The sequence below is a fragment of the Salvelinus sp. IW2-2015 genome, linkage group LG7 (genome assembly GCF_002910315.2).
Source record: "Salvelinus sp. IW2-2015 linkage group LG7, ASM291031v2, whole genome shotgun sequence".
Lineage (NCBI taxonomy): Eukaryota > Metazoa > Chordata > Actinopteri > Salmoniformes > Salmonidae > Salvelinus > Salvelinus sp. IW2-2015.
The window spans coordinates 1,134,594-1,148,167 of NC_036847.1; the positions used below are offsets into that span (position 1 = coordinate 1,134,594).

The window sequence follows — 13,574 nt, forward strand, 5'->3', positions numbered from 1 at the left end:
TCCCTTTCTTTTGTTCAGTGAAATCCTCCCATGTGAAGAGTAAAGTCATTTAGTTAAAGTTAAATTCGTAACTAAATAGTTGTTTATTTTATTTATATTATAAGAATTTAATCATTTTCAATTGTGRCTACTTATAAGGTAAAATGTTTATGTTTCTGTCTCCATATGATATGGTAAATTTATCCAATGCAAAAAACATCTACATTTAAATGGTATTAATATGAATTTGCATATATTTCCGTCAATTCCAACGGAAAGTTTCCACCTCTGAATATTCCCCAYAATGTGCACCCCTAGTCTCTAATATGGTCATACATTTGGCAGGAGGTTAAGAAGTGCATCTCAGCGTCCACCTTCATCCCGCYATGATTGTATTTTCAMACCCTGGTAMCTTGTGGCTGCTTTATATGCGCTACAGTCAATTATGAGTGCGTCTACTTATATTAAATATATAATTATTAATATATGCCTACTGTATGATGTAAATTAATTAACTAACTAACGTTAGTCTGCCTAGCTTGAACTTCAGAAGAAGAAAAATGTTTTATTTTTTACAATTTCCAAAAGATAACCAAACATAAATATATTTACTTTTAACGAGACGTGTTTGTGTCGTCATTTGCATTAGTAGCACCATTTCTAACTTATTTGCATTCGTTTTTACTTACACTTTTATGTTACATTTATGTTGTTTTTAAGTTTTCGCGGACTTTTCTTAGCGGATGTACATTCGTCGCGAATTGAATTATGGGGAGTTTTAGGCCCGCGTTTGAACATAAGTGTACACTCGCAAAATCGACTAAAAACGGGGGCTTAAGTTGCAAACTTCCCTTGCTTGGCTAATCATTTGGACCGCCAAACAAGATAGCAACGGGGATTCCCCCATAATGGGAGGGTAAGTCGACGAGGGTGTGTCTTTTGTGTGTTTGAACCGCAACCCTCTCTAGGGAGGACCTCTGAGGTATAAAGAAAGGGGTGGACATCACCACTGTGATGTTCAGTGTGTCCAAGAACACTTGTTTCCTCTGATAAATGTATATTTCTTGTTGTAAAAAAGGACATATAGAAGAAAGTCAAATAGGTGCCATCTGGCTTTCCCCATCCACGTGCATTTTTGTCCATTCTTTCCTCCGGTCTTGGCTGTATGCTAGTCACATGACTAGGCTGGGGCGGCTAACCTTTCAACCGCGGAGAGTGTTGCAGCGAGCTGTCAACATTTAATTCCTAAACTACACCGTTAACAGGTTTACATTGTGATATGTAAGTACACAAATGCGTATTTGGATAGTTTTTATCATTGCAAACGGTATACTCACTACTGGCGAAACGTCATTATCTACAGTAGTTAACTGTTAGTTAGCTAGGTTGTTAGCCTTTTGCTAACTTTAGCCAGCTAATTGCTAGCTAGTGTGAATAGTTCTAACTAGTTGGCTATCTATGACTGGCTGGTTCTAATCAAAGTATGTCCCTGCCTACTGCCAATATGTCCCTCGATCAGATACAAGGTGAGACAGATGGCTACCGTAAAGATACACTAGCTAACGTTATCCAMTACAGCCATCACTGGCTTATGGAGAGTTGTAAACACAGCCATTGTTAGCTATTGTAAGTTAGTTAGCTAATCTGTTTATTCTTTCAAACGCGGTTCCTTTAGGTAACGCCATGCATAGGATTTACGTGAGCAATTAGCGTTCAGTAGGTAACGTTAATCAGTGACTTCCATGTCATGGACAAGTCTTTCATGCTGGAAATGTTTAGAATTCGTCATTCAGTAAGCCACTAAACCATGACTTCCATAAACACGTCTGAACTTCTTACCTATATGTTATTGCTTCAAACTATCAGTTTCTTCCTCAGGCTTTCTCCTGTCATAATGGAGCGGATGAGGGGTGGGCGTCACACCCAGTTGGGCGTGGCATGAGACAGACACACACCCTGGGTGTCTCTGTTACCATCCTGCGTCCACCCCCACCAAAATGGCCTCCAGCTACCCACCCCCCTTCGAGGGCACAGGGGAGGTGAAGGAGGGCTTCCTGTGCCCGCTGTGCCTGAAGGACCTGCAGTCGTTCTACCAGCTCCAGGAACACTACGAGGAGGAGCACTCTGGGGACGATCGACATGTCAGGGGACAACTCAAGAGTGAGTCCATTTTGTGCTCTACCAGACTAAATATGCACATCATGGAGGAGCAAAGGAAATTCTAAATCAAAAGGGTCTCTGATAATACTTTTAGAAGGCATCCTTGCTATCACCCTTGCTTGAAGTAATCACTACTCTCTCCTGTTGGCTGCAGGTCTGGTCCAGAAGGCTAAGAAAGCCAAAGACAAGCTGCTGAAGAGGGATGGTGAAGACAAGCCAGAGACGGGCAGTTATGAGTCCTTCTACTACGGCGGAGTGGACCCTTACATGTGGGAGCCTCAGGAGTTGGGTGAGACTGGGAGAAGTATGCAGGGGGTTACTGGGAGTAGAGGAAAGGGGTGGTGTGGTAGAGGGCTTCCCAAATCAAATTTTATTTCTCACATACATGGTTAGCAAATGTTAATGCGCGTGTAGTGAAATGCTTGTGCTTCTAGTTCCGACAGTGTAGTAATATCTAACAAGTACTCTAACAATTCCCCAACCACTACCTAATACACACAAATCTAAAGGGATGAATGAGAATATGTACATGTAAGTATATGGATGAGCGATGGCCGAGCGGCATAGGCAAGGTGCAATAGATGGTATAAAATACAGTATATTCATGTGATGAGTAATGTAAGACATGTAAACATTATTAAAGTGGCATTATTTAGAGTGCATTGTATAAAGTGACTAAATCTACACTACATAAGAGATGTATTGGTCTGGTCATTGAATGCTAGTGAGTCATCTCAACTGAATTSAAAATATGGTGTTACATTGTAATGTAACACCCTTCCATCCAGTCTGATGGTGTCCCTCCTATACCCCATAGGAGCCACAAGAAATCATATGGACTTTTTTAAGAAGCACAGAGCTGCCCGGATTGACCACTATGTCATCGAGGTCAACAAGCTCATTATCAGGCTGGAGAAAGTGAGGACTCYCACAAACTACAGCAGGCAATCACAAGTCGTTTGTCAATGTGGTTTTGACACATACAGTAGCAGTTACACCGCCCTTACTGTCAGAACATGACTCACCATGTATCCTGTGTTCTGTTTCAGCTGACAGCTTTTGACAGGATGAACATAGATGCAGGCAAAATTAGAGGTGAGTTAAGTGGGGATCATATTGCAGTGTGTTTTGGTATTCACCATCACATTACACCAGACCCACATTTCTTCTTATTGAGTACAGTGTGGATTTGAATGTCATTTTCATTGTGTGAATCCAGAAAAGCCTCTTCTCTTCCTCTCTAGCGATTGAGAAGTCTGTTGTGGCGTGGGTGAGCGACTCTGATGTTCCGTTCTGTCCCGACTGCGGGAACAAGTTCAACCTTCGGAACAGGCGACACCACTGCCGCCTCTGTGGCTCCATCATGTGTAGGAAGTGCATGGAGTTTGTGCCCCTGCCTTTGGCTTGTGAGTAGAATTACACACACATAAACACACCACATTTTGGACATATAACATGTGCATGTGTTTACATACATACTGCAGTATTACATATTATTACAACATATCTCAGTGTTGCTCAGTGAATCCTCACCCTGTTTGTTCTCTTCTCTCCAGACAAGCTGACCAGTGGGACTCGGGAGGCCCGTAGTGTTACGGGCAGCCAGTCCCAGTCCCCTCCAACAGGTGGCGGGGGCAATGTCAGCGGGATGGGCTCCAGGAGGGGCAGCATCAGCAGCCTGAGCAGCGTCACCTCAATGCTGGAAGAGAAGGATGACGAGAGGATCCGCTGCTGCCTCCACTGCATGGACACCCTGATGAAGAGACAGCAGAAACTGGAGGAGAAAGACCACGTGCCTGACATCGTCAAGCTCTACGAGGTATAACACAGAGCTCTCTGTGCTTCCTCTCATTCACCATGTAGTGTGCTTCCTGTCATTCACCATCCATCTTCCTGTCTTCCTCCCAGAGGCTGAGACTGTGCATGAACAAGGTGGACGAGAGGGCTCCAGAGTATATCAGAATGGCTGAGTCTCTCAAGTAAGATATAGCCTGTGTCTTAAATGACACCTCATTCCCTATTTAGCGTACAACATTTGACCAGAGCTATATGTGGCTCTGGTTCTGTTGTTTTATCCTCATTGTCAAACTTCCTTTTTCACAGTGCTGGAGAGACCACCTATAACCTGGACACGGCTGGTGGACTGAGAATGGAAGTCCAGAAATACTARGAACTGATCGATGCACTGAGGTACATACCGTTTACAGAATGTGTTAACTAACTTCAAGTCACTTTGGATAAGTGTCTGCTAAACGACCATATTATAACATTCTCTATATATTCATGTCAGTAAGAAGATCTTAACACTGGGAATGAAGGAGGAGCCACAACCCCATCAAAAGACTCTCCAGCTGCAGAGGATGGTCAGATACACAGCCACACTGTTTGTCCAGGTGAGACAGAGGGTACACTAGTGTACACACAGAGCAGCTATGGATGAGCTGAATAGCATACTAAACATGTCATTCATAATTGAGACTGCCACCAGTAATGTTACATACTATATTCCAGCAACCCCCCATGTCTATACTGTCTATACTRCTCTCTCCCTCCTGCAGGAGAAGTTGCTGGGTCTGATGTCTCTACCCACTAAGGACAAGTATGAGGACCTAAAGGAGAAGAGGAAGCAGGAGCAGGAGAAGAGGCTCACGCAGGAGAGACTAGTGAGTAGGCTGCTTATTGTTTAAACTAATGKCCCAACAATGATATTCCAAAAAGGATCTAATATGTCTGATACCAGACAAGCAAAAAGCAACACAAGTAGTGTTTTATAATGAAGCTTTCTCTAAAAGCTTTACCTTCCTATTTTCCTGCCAGATTGCCCAGGAGGCTCAGAAAAGGAGGCAGGACTCTGAGAAGAACCGCCCAGCTGCCAGCACCAATGGGGAGGCTCCCCAGGCCCCCAGGGCCCCCCGCATGACCAAAGCTGGGGGYTGGCTGCCCTCTTCCGATACCCTCCACACGTGCGGGGAGCTGGAGGACCCCCTGCTGCAGCAGATAGACAACATCCAGTCATTCCTGCGGCAGGCCAAGGCCGCCCAGAGGCATGACGAAGTGGCCATGCTGGAGGAGAACCTCAGGCAGCTGCAGGTGGGGAAACCTACATTATATTAGACATGTACCACAACAACTAGTATTGCTCAAGGCATTCATTGTTGTATGTACTGTGATTACAATGCACCACATCCAGTAGGGCTCTGTGTAGGAATAGGGTGTTATTTGTTGAACTATGTGTTTCCCAGGATGAGTACGACCAGCAGCAGACCAGCTTGGCCATCGCTCTGTCCCAGAGGTTGGCGCAGGAGGAGAGTCTACAGCAGGACGAGCTGCAACGCCTGGAGGATAGAGAGAGGGGGGAGAGGGAGCACAGGGCCCAGAGCCAAGCCCCAGGATCCCAGGCCACATACACCTGGCAGGGCTCACTGAACCTAACCGATATAGGGAGCCTCCATAGGGAGGAAGAGGGGGAGGAAGAGTTGACCCCTAAAGCAGAGAGCAGCCCCCTGTCCATGAGGGCCTTCCCTGTCCTGACCGACCAGYATGAGGAGTCACCCCCCCGGCTGAGGAGGCTGGGGGGAGATGTGACACCTCCTGGTGGCGAGGGACAGAACAGCTCCTCCCTCAACCCCTTTGAGGAGGAAGACTCCACCCCTGTGGAGGATCCTTCCAATCCGTTCTTCGAGGAGATCCAGAAGGAGCACAAGGAGGTGGCTAACGGGAAGAAGGATAACAACCCGTTTGAGCAGGAAGAGGGTGGGGAGGAAGAGCAGGGGCAGGCCGAGGGCGCCACTGGCAACCCTTTCGAAGTGAAGGAGGAAAACAATGAAGGTAACCCTTTTAAAGAGGCTGCTGGGTGTACCCCGCCGGGAGCCTCGACCAATCCCTTCGAGGGGGAGGATGAGGAGGTGATGCCGGATGTTGACGTGATTGAGGAGGAATTGCTGCTGCAGCAGATTGATAATATACGGGCGTACATATTTGATGCCAAGCTCAACGGGAGGCTAGACGAGGTGGAGCTGCTGTCGGAGAACCTGAGAGAGCTGCAGCGCACGCTACAGGAACAGAAGAGCAAGACACACTGACAGACACCTCCCTGTCTCTTTCTCTCATAACCCCCATACCATCACCTGACGCTTACAACAGGGCTGCCCARCCAGGGCTAGAAGGRTACTCCTGAGACTACGGTAGTTCCCTTTAAATGACCAATGATCTCGTTGATACTAGGTTGTGTTAGGTGACAGAATCACCCAGCGCCACCCTTGGTGAGTAGCCCTCCAGAGCCAGGGTRCAGAGGGTGCATCTCGATCTATACTCCAATAGCCTATACTCCTTTCCTTCATCTGCACTGATGTGAATAAACTGCACATAATAGCATTATTCCTTTGCCTATCCTGATCGCCCTACCAAGTAAGTGCAGGTCAAGGAGAGGAGACAAGGAGAGGAAGCATCTCCAGACTTGAGGCTCAGGTTTTGGCAGCCAAGCCACTAGAAGGATGCCGACCACGAGATGCGTTTTGATTTTCTCACTCTCGTACTTACTAATAACACTCTCACTRTATAAAGGTGTCTTTTAGGAGCCCAGGTTGGTTTTTATTATATGTGTATGGTAAGAAGAAGCACAAGGGCAGYGTATCATCACTTACAGACAGTTGTCTGTAGTCGGCCACTGGAGAGAGGATTCAAGGGGTCATAAGGGAGGTTGAGGCCAGACATCGATCTGTAGTCCTGCTACGCAATAGATATCTTATGTAGAATCAGGGTTGCATTCAAGATCACATGGTTTTGGAAATGTAATGGTCGTCTTGAACAAAAACATTCACTCTAGGGTTGGGTGATATGAGACCTACGATATGCTACTCCAAATACTGCGATAGCCGATATAATTGATTTGCACGTTAATGACTAGATAATTCCAGACTATGCCATTTTTGTCCTTATATTGGATTTAATCACATCTGCCCAACCTTGGTTCACTCTGAATAGTTTAAAATGACAGCTGTGTCATGAAAACATGTCGTCTGCACACAAATGCAGCCCTGAATACTAAGCATGTCTAACCTGTAACCGCTACATACTGTCTGATCTTCACATACATGTTTGTAGGGGAGTGGAAACTCATTGCCGTTCGCACATAATCTTTTATCTCGGTCTTCTGTCGTCCCTGGGGGTCATGACCACTAMAAAGAAAATGTTGAACAAAACATGAGCGAAACCAACAAACTGTTTTTGAAATCCTACTTTGCCTTCTTCAGTTTCTGTAAGCTGGTTTTGTGAGTGTCTGTTGAAGCGCAGGATAGATGCATTAGCTTTCAGTGTGTGTACATCACTAGGAGGCACTTCAGCAGTGGTCCAAAGTAGGCTTTCAAAGCTGATATTGTCCTAGTCTCTCTCATGCTGTTTCTCTAACCTGTCCTAGTTCTCCTACTGTTCTCTTTTAATTCACTATGAGGGTCAGAATCTGTCCTGCTCTGAACAAATCTAAAGCTCTTTACAGGGTAAAAAAAACATCCTATTTACTTTCTCTTATGCCAAGCCTGGTTCAGAATATTGGCCTTTGTCATCCTTATCCAATAGCTGTCTAGTCTTGTAACTTCAGTCTGTATTTAGTGTATTTATGCAACTGATTAAGCCAAGTCTTTCTTGGCATCACTTATACCATTAACTCAGAACACCAATGTTGCAGTGGAGATGTTTAGGTCTGAGGCACAGAATAGGWTAATTTACCCAGAGTGCTCTGCTTGGCACCTATATCTGTCACATCATCAGCCTGCTCTGTATCCATAAGGTTGTMGCAAAACTTTAGGATGTAAGATTGTCTTTTATCCTATCTTGATTAATCTCTTAAAGATAATTTACCTATGACAATAGATTAACACTAAACCTATTCCARGCTACCAAGTATTATCATTTATACTGTTGGCAAACTCCTGTGTCACCTGTTGAATAAGTACTTTGATGTATCCAAGTACTGGTTCGCTTGCCTTGCAGAGTATACAATAGTACTTGTCATTTTGATGAACTAAAGCAGTATTGTGTTCGCTYTAATCGATCATGCACCACTAACTCAGCTGTGTTGCATCTAAACCAGACATGAATAATGTATTTGTGGCAAATGTGAATGACTTGTCGATTACCTTTTTGGTAATGTTGCCTGTTTGCCTTTTGTTATCGTAGAAGGTTTCGTCACGCAACACTAATTAAAGACATGACCTATGTGAACAATAGGAAGTGGCCTTTTCATTCACCCATGCCATCGACACTAGATGTGATAGTGTGTTGCAAAGATTATATACTTTCAACTTCACGAATCTAAGGAGCAGATTCTAGTTCACCGATCTCCAAATTATCATTGTTTACAACAGCTGGCAATGAAACTAAATCCTGTCTGGTTTCCTTTATTGTACAGAAAAACATCCACAATATTTCCAGTGAAACATGATATACTACTAAATAACAGTTCAGTCCATGATTCCTTCACCCCCCCCTGCTGTCCAGTCTTAGTCCTGTGCAGCTAGCATCTGGGCGCGGTATTTCCCTGTCATCTCCTCGGGTGGTGCTGGGGCAGGGGACCTCCACCTCAAATACTCTTTCAGACAGTACTTCTCAGGCCCAARGTTGGCTGGGTTAGCAGCCTCCATCCTGGCTAGAGCCTCTGCTTGCAGGACCTCGCTGTGAAGGGAGGGACAGGAAAAATAACGACAAGGGGAAGACAAATGAACCAATAAGAACTAAATCATACATACTGTACACAGGTTTGCTCCTAGAACTCGGATAGCCYAACTGAACGRCTGTGCTCGCATACTCCCTAAAGACCTTCACTTGAGCAACCGTAGCAAAAACACAGCTGTAACACTTCCTCAAAATTCTCAATTTAAAGAAGTTCAAAATCAAGTAGATTTTTTGCCGAGGTGTCTTAGTCACACAATTATACATCTAAGAAGTTTGGTGCAGTATTTCTCAGGTGGAAAAAATAGCATGAAAGCTAAGTCTCTCCTTGAATGGCAAACGCTTCATGTTCCCACTCCTACTGTTGACCAATCACAGATGAAGGGAGTGTTGACTTCGGCTACTGAACTTCGACTTGACTCAAGAAAAAAAATATGCGGGCAAACAGCCGAGAAAAAAAACGTCAACATTTCATAATATATGCGCTAACTGTTTCGACTGGGAAGCTTTAGACAAGAGTGTAGCATCTAACCCAGTGGTCACCAACCTTTTTGGAGTCAAAATGCATGCCGAGATCTACCGCTCTAATTTTGTATTAACATGACTTAAAAGGTAAGCCTATGCAACATTAACTTCTTATGGATAGGGGGCAGCATTTTCACGTTTGGATGAAAAGCGTGCCCAAAGTAAACTGCCTCCTACTCAGTCCCAGATGCTAATATATGCATATTATTATTAGTATTGGATAGAAAACTCTGAAGTTTCTAAAACTGTTTGAATCATGTCTGACTAACAGAACTTATTTGTCAGGCAAAACCCAGAGGACAAACCATTCAGATTTTTTTATTTTATATAGGTCACTCTTCAATGGGAATCTAGATTTCTAAGGGACTGTCCTGCAGTTCCTATCGCTTCCACTGGATGTCAACAGTCTTTAGAAATTGGTTGAGGTTTTTCCTTTGAGAAATGAAGAAGTAGCCATGTTCAGAATGAGGCTCCAGTGAAGTGTACTGTTTGTTAGAGGCGCGTGACCAGAAAGCATGCTACACATTGTTTTCCTCCGGTATTGAACACAGATCATCCCGTCTTCAATTGTATCGATTATTTACGTTAAATACCTAAAGTTGTATTACAAAAGTAGTTTGAAATGTTTGGACAAAGCTTACAGGTAACTTTTGTAGACATGTTGAGCGAGTTGGAACCGGTGTTTTTCTGGATCAAACGCGCCAAATAAATTSACATTTTGGATATATATATCGACGGAATTAATCGAACAAAAGGATAATTTGTGATGTTTATGGGACATATTGGAGTGCACACAGAAGAAGCTCGTCAAAGGTAAGGCATGAATTATATCTTTATTTCTGCGTTTTGTGTCGCGCCGGGAGGGCTTAAATATGATGGTCTGTGATTGTTTGCTGGGGTGCTATCCTCCGATAATAGCATTGTTTGCTTTCGCCGTAAAGTATTTTTGAAATCTGACACGTTGGCTGGATTCACAACAAGTGTAGCTTTAATTTTGGTATATTGAATGTGTGATTTCATGAAAGTTCAATTTTTATAGTAATTTATTTGAATTTCGCGCTCTGCATTTTCACTGGATGTTGTCCAGGTGGGATGCTACCGTCCCACATATCCCAGAGAGGTTTTAACCAATTAAACAGTACTTTAGCAATGAGGTTTGTGCAGTAAGCTATTGGCCCAATACATTATCACCGCATACTGGCTTTGCTTGAATTTACCTGCCAATGCATTGTTGTTTGGGACATAAAAAAAAAAAAAAAAAAATGTCTTTCAAAATTTGAGGTAGGCTATATGATCACACCGGTAATAGATCCATTGTTGTATTACTTGACACAGCCGAGTGAGCATACATTTAAATAATTKGCTTTTTATTTTACTGGGCTGATGGTGCATGCAACTGATGGTCAGTCTCAGCAGCGGGAGAGAGCAGCAGACTGAGGGTCCGTCTCAACATTACCTCAGCTCTCTCTTTCCTCCACTGACACGGACCAAAAAGGGACACCGTCTGATGGCGAAACTCGACTCACACCGCATTATTTCTGCCTCATGCACAAATTCATGTTATTAATCCTATGAACAGAGAAAGTGAAATATTCCTTGATATTAAAAAAGACCCAAGCCGCTAATAATAACGCAAGCTTATACTCCTTCCTACTCATTCATTACTGCTGAGTGGAAATGGGAAGAACGTGCATTTTATGGTGTTAGTGTTGACTGCTGAGTAAGAACTTAAAACATCAACTCACTCAAACAGCAGCTCTTTGCTGTATTCGTTGACAGTCTCTAGTCATGGTTTTAAACGTTTTGAAATATCACAGTAGCTWTCTTTTATGCCTGCTACGTTACTGCAGACTCGGTCATCTGAGCAATCTGATGGGCCAGCGGTAGCATAGTGCACTTGATTTCCTCTCCAGGCCCACCGGAAAGGCAGTTTGTACCTTCAGACACATGAAATGGCAACAGTTTGCCTACCCGTCGCACAGGGCAGCTGAATTGGCTGCACCTACCACCACCAGCCCGATACTAATAATAAAAAAAAAAATAGGAACACAAGGCTTTGTCGTTGGGTTTTTTACAGAAATGTTTGGCGATTGACTAGAAATCCATTGGAGATCAAGTCAATCGCGATAGGTTAGATCAGTGGTCACCAACCGGTCTAACAGACATTCCTCTTATTAGTCTACAGACAGACTCATTCACTGGCATCTAGCCTGAGCACTGGTCTGTTTCTAATTTAGGCTAGCCAAGTCCTTTGTTATCATGCCAAACAGACTGCTGCAACCCAGCATGATGTACAATATTCCATTATGTTTCTATATGATAATAGAATAATATATTTAATATGCCATATACTATTTAAGTTGAACTTTTGAATTAACTTAATCATTATGACACACGCCTCACTACTGTCATTGGTTGCACTAATTGCACTGTGTGTCTACATAACCTGGTTCAAGTATTCATGACATTACCCTGAGGAAGGCACAGTGATGCCGAAACGTTGGTTAGACCTCAAAGCCCAAAACAGACTTGACAGTATCACAATCACTGTATTTATGACAGATGGAACACAGGTGTTTAACACCATGGGAATAACTATATATGTATGTAAAGACGATTACATAATGGGACTCATTAGGTAGAACTTGAGGAATGGCGATGGTGTCATTCTTGAACATCAATTTAAAACCAAGGATCTTTGTACTGAATTTGTGGGACAAATTTTATGCAAAACAGGTTAAGTGTATTAGACAGCTAACGTCGMCTCTCTAGCTCGCTTATATCAGTTTTTCGATTGGCAACACAAGTCACTCATCAATACCCAGTCATTATCACTGGGTTAGTTCTGGTTAATTTTCAATTGCATATCTATACATTATTCAACTGTCAGACAACTTGAGATTTGTAAATATCACTGTTTTGCATTGAGAGACTTATCCAACAGCTAACGTTAGCTAGCTGCAAACTGACCTTGCTCCGTCGCTGAGCTGTCTGTGTGTTGTAATTTACTGTAACACTCTGTTTTCTGGAGATAATCCAGCGTTCGCCTGATATGATACGAATATTTCCTAGGCATTTAAAGTTTTTATTGACAKATTATCATGTGTAAGGACCGAGCACTTCTCCTGTGAGTCGCACCTTGATGACGTTAAATACATACGAAGAGGCGCGCTTTTCTTTTTTGTATTTTTAGTCACGATAATTACATTTTATAATATTAAGCGAAATAGTTTTTCAATATCATATAGACAAAGGTCTGACCATGATTTACATAAAAATAATAGGATACATAAAAAAGTAGGACAACATTAGGTGTTCTCGTACATTCGATTTGCATCCATTATAATTGTTTTACGTTTACATGCTTTTTGTTTTCCKATCTATTTAAGGAATTCTGTATACATTTGGAATTCATGTTGGAATTAAACAATTTTGCTTTGCACATGATCTACATTTCAACAGAAACGGACAGTACAGGAATAGTAAATTATAAACCGAGTTAGAATTTTTTTGGGTTAGAAATATGTAATGTTTGGGGGTCTCTATTGGCTGCATGCAGTGGTTGGTGTACATTTCTTAAGTACAAATAATTTAAAGTACTACTTAATTCGTTTTTTGGGGTATCTGTACTTTACTATTTATATTTTTMACTACTTTTACTTCACGACATTTCTATAGAAAATAATGTAATTTTTACTTTCTCTGACACCCAAAAGTACTCTTTACATTTTAAATGCTTAGCAGGACAGGAAAATTGWCCTATTCACGCACTTATCAACAGAACTGGTCATCTGGCGGACTCACTAAACACACATGCTTCGTTTGTAAATGATGTCTGAATATTTGAGTGTGCCTTTTGGCTATCCATATATTTAAAAAAAAAAACAAGAAAACGTTGCCGTCTGGTTTGCTTAATATAAGGATTTGAAATTATTTATACTTTTACTTTTGATACTAAGGTATATTTAAACCAAATACTTTTACACTTTTACTCAAGTTGACTTTTACTTGAGTCATTTTCTATTAAGGTATCTTTACTTTTACTCAAGTATGACAATCGGATACGTTTTCCACCACTGCTGAGGAGTGACGGACTCCATCCTAGCTGGAGGGGTGCTCTCATCTTATCTATCAACATAGACAGGGCTTTAACTCCTCTAGCTCCACAATYAGATAGGGGTGCAGGCCAGGTAGCAGGCTGTTAGCCAGACTGCCAGCTTAGTGGAACATGCCACTAGAATAGT

At 42.6% G+C, this 13,574-nt stretch overlaps 1 protein-coding gene and 2 long non-coding RNA genes across 4 annotated transcripts; 1 reads left to right on the forward strand and 2 right to left on the reverse strand.

Annotated features, from left to right (window-relative positions):
* The first annotated feature begins 920 nt into the window (after positions 1 to 920).
* Positions 921 to 8,363, forward strand: LOC111966175 (rabenosyn-5-like). 2 transcript variants are annotated; one of them, XM_023990605.2, is given in 13 exon segments: positions 921 to 1,260; positions 1,858 to 2,139; positions 2,294 to 2,443; positions 2,957 to 3,057; positions 3,189 to 3,234; positions 3,384 to 3,545; positions 3,696 to 3,958; positions 4,048 to 4,118; positions 4,243 to 4,329; positions 4,430 to 4,532; positions 4,698 to 4,802; positions 4,957 to 5,229; positions 5,382 to 8,363. In XM_023990605.2, coding segments are annotated over 12 exon segments (2,364 nt in total). In that variant the 5' UTR covers positions 921 to 1,260; positions 1,858 to 1,976; the 3' UTR covers positions 6,222 to 8,363.
* LOC139028023 (uncharacterized) lies at positions 2,495 to 5,026 on the reverse strand. Its single transcript, XR_011480158.1, has 2 exons — positions 4,938 to 5,026; positions 2,495 to 3,892 (listed from the first exon to the last, which is right to left on the reverse strand). It is a non-coding gene; the product is annotated as an uncharacterized lncRNA (long non-coding RNA).
* Positions 8,364 to 8,518: 155 nt separating the features above from the next.
* On the reverse strand, positions 8,519 to 12,496 carry LOC111966176 (uncharacterized). The gene is made up of 2 exons (XR_002877627.3): positions 12,301 to 12,496; positions 8,519 to 8,808 (listed from the first exon to the last, which is right to left on the reverse strand). It is a non-coding gene; the product is annotated as an uncharacterized lncRNA (long non-coding RNA).
* Positions 12,497 to 13,574: the final 1,078 nt, after the last annotated feature.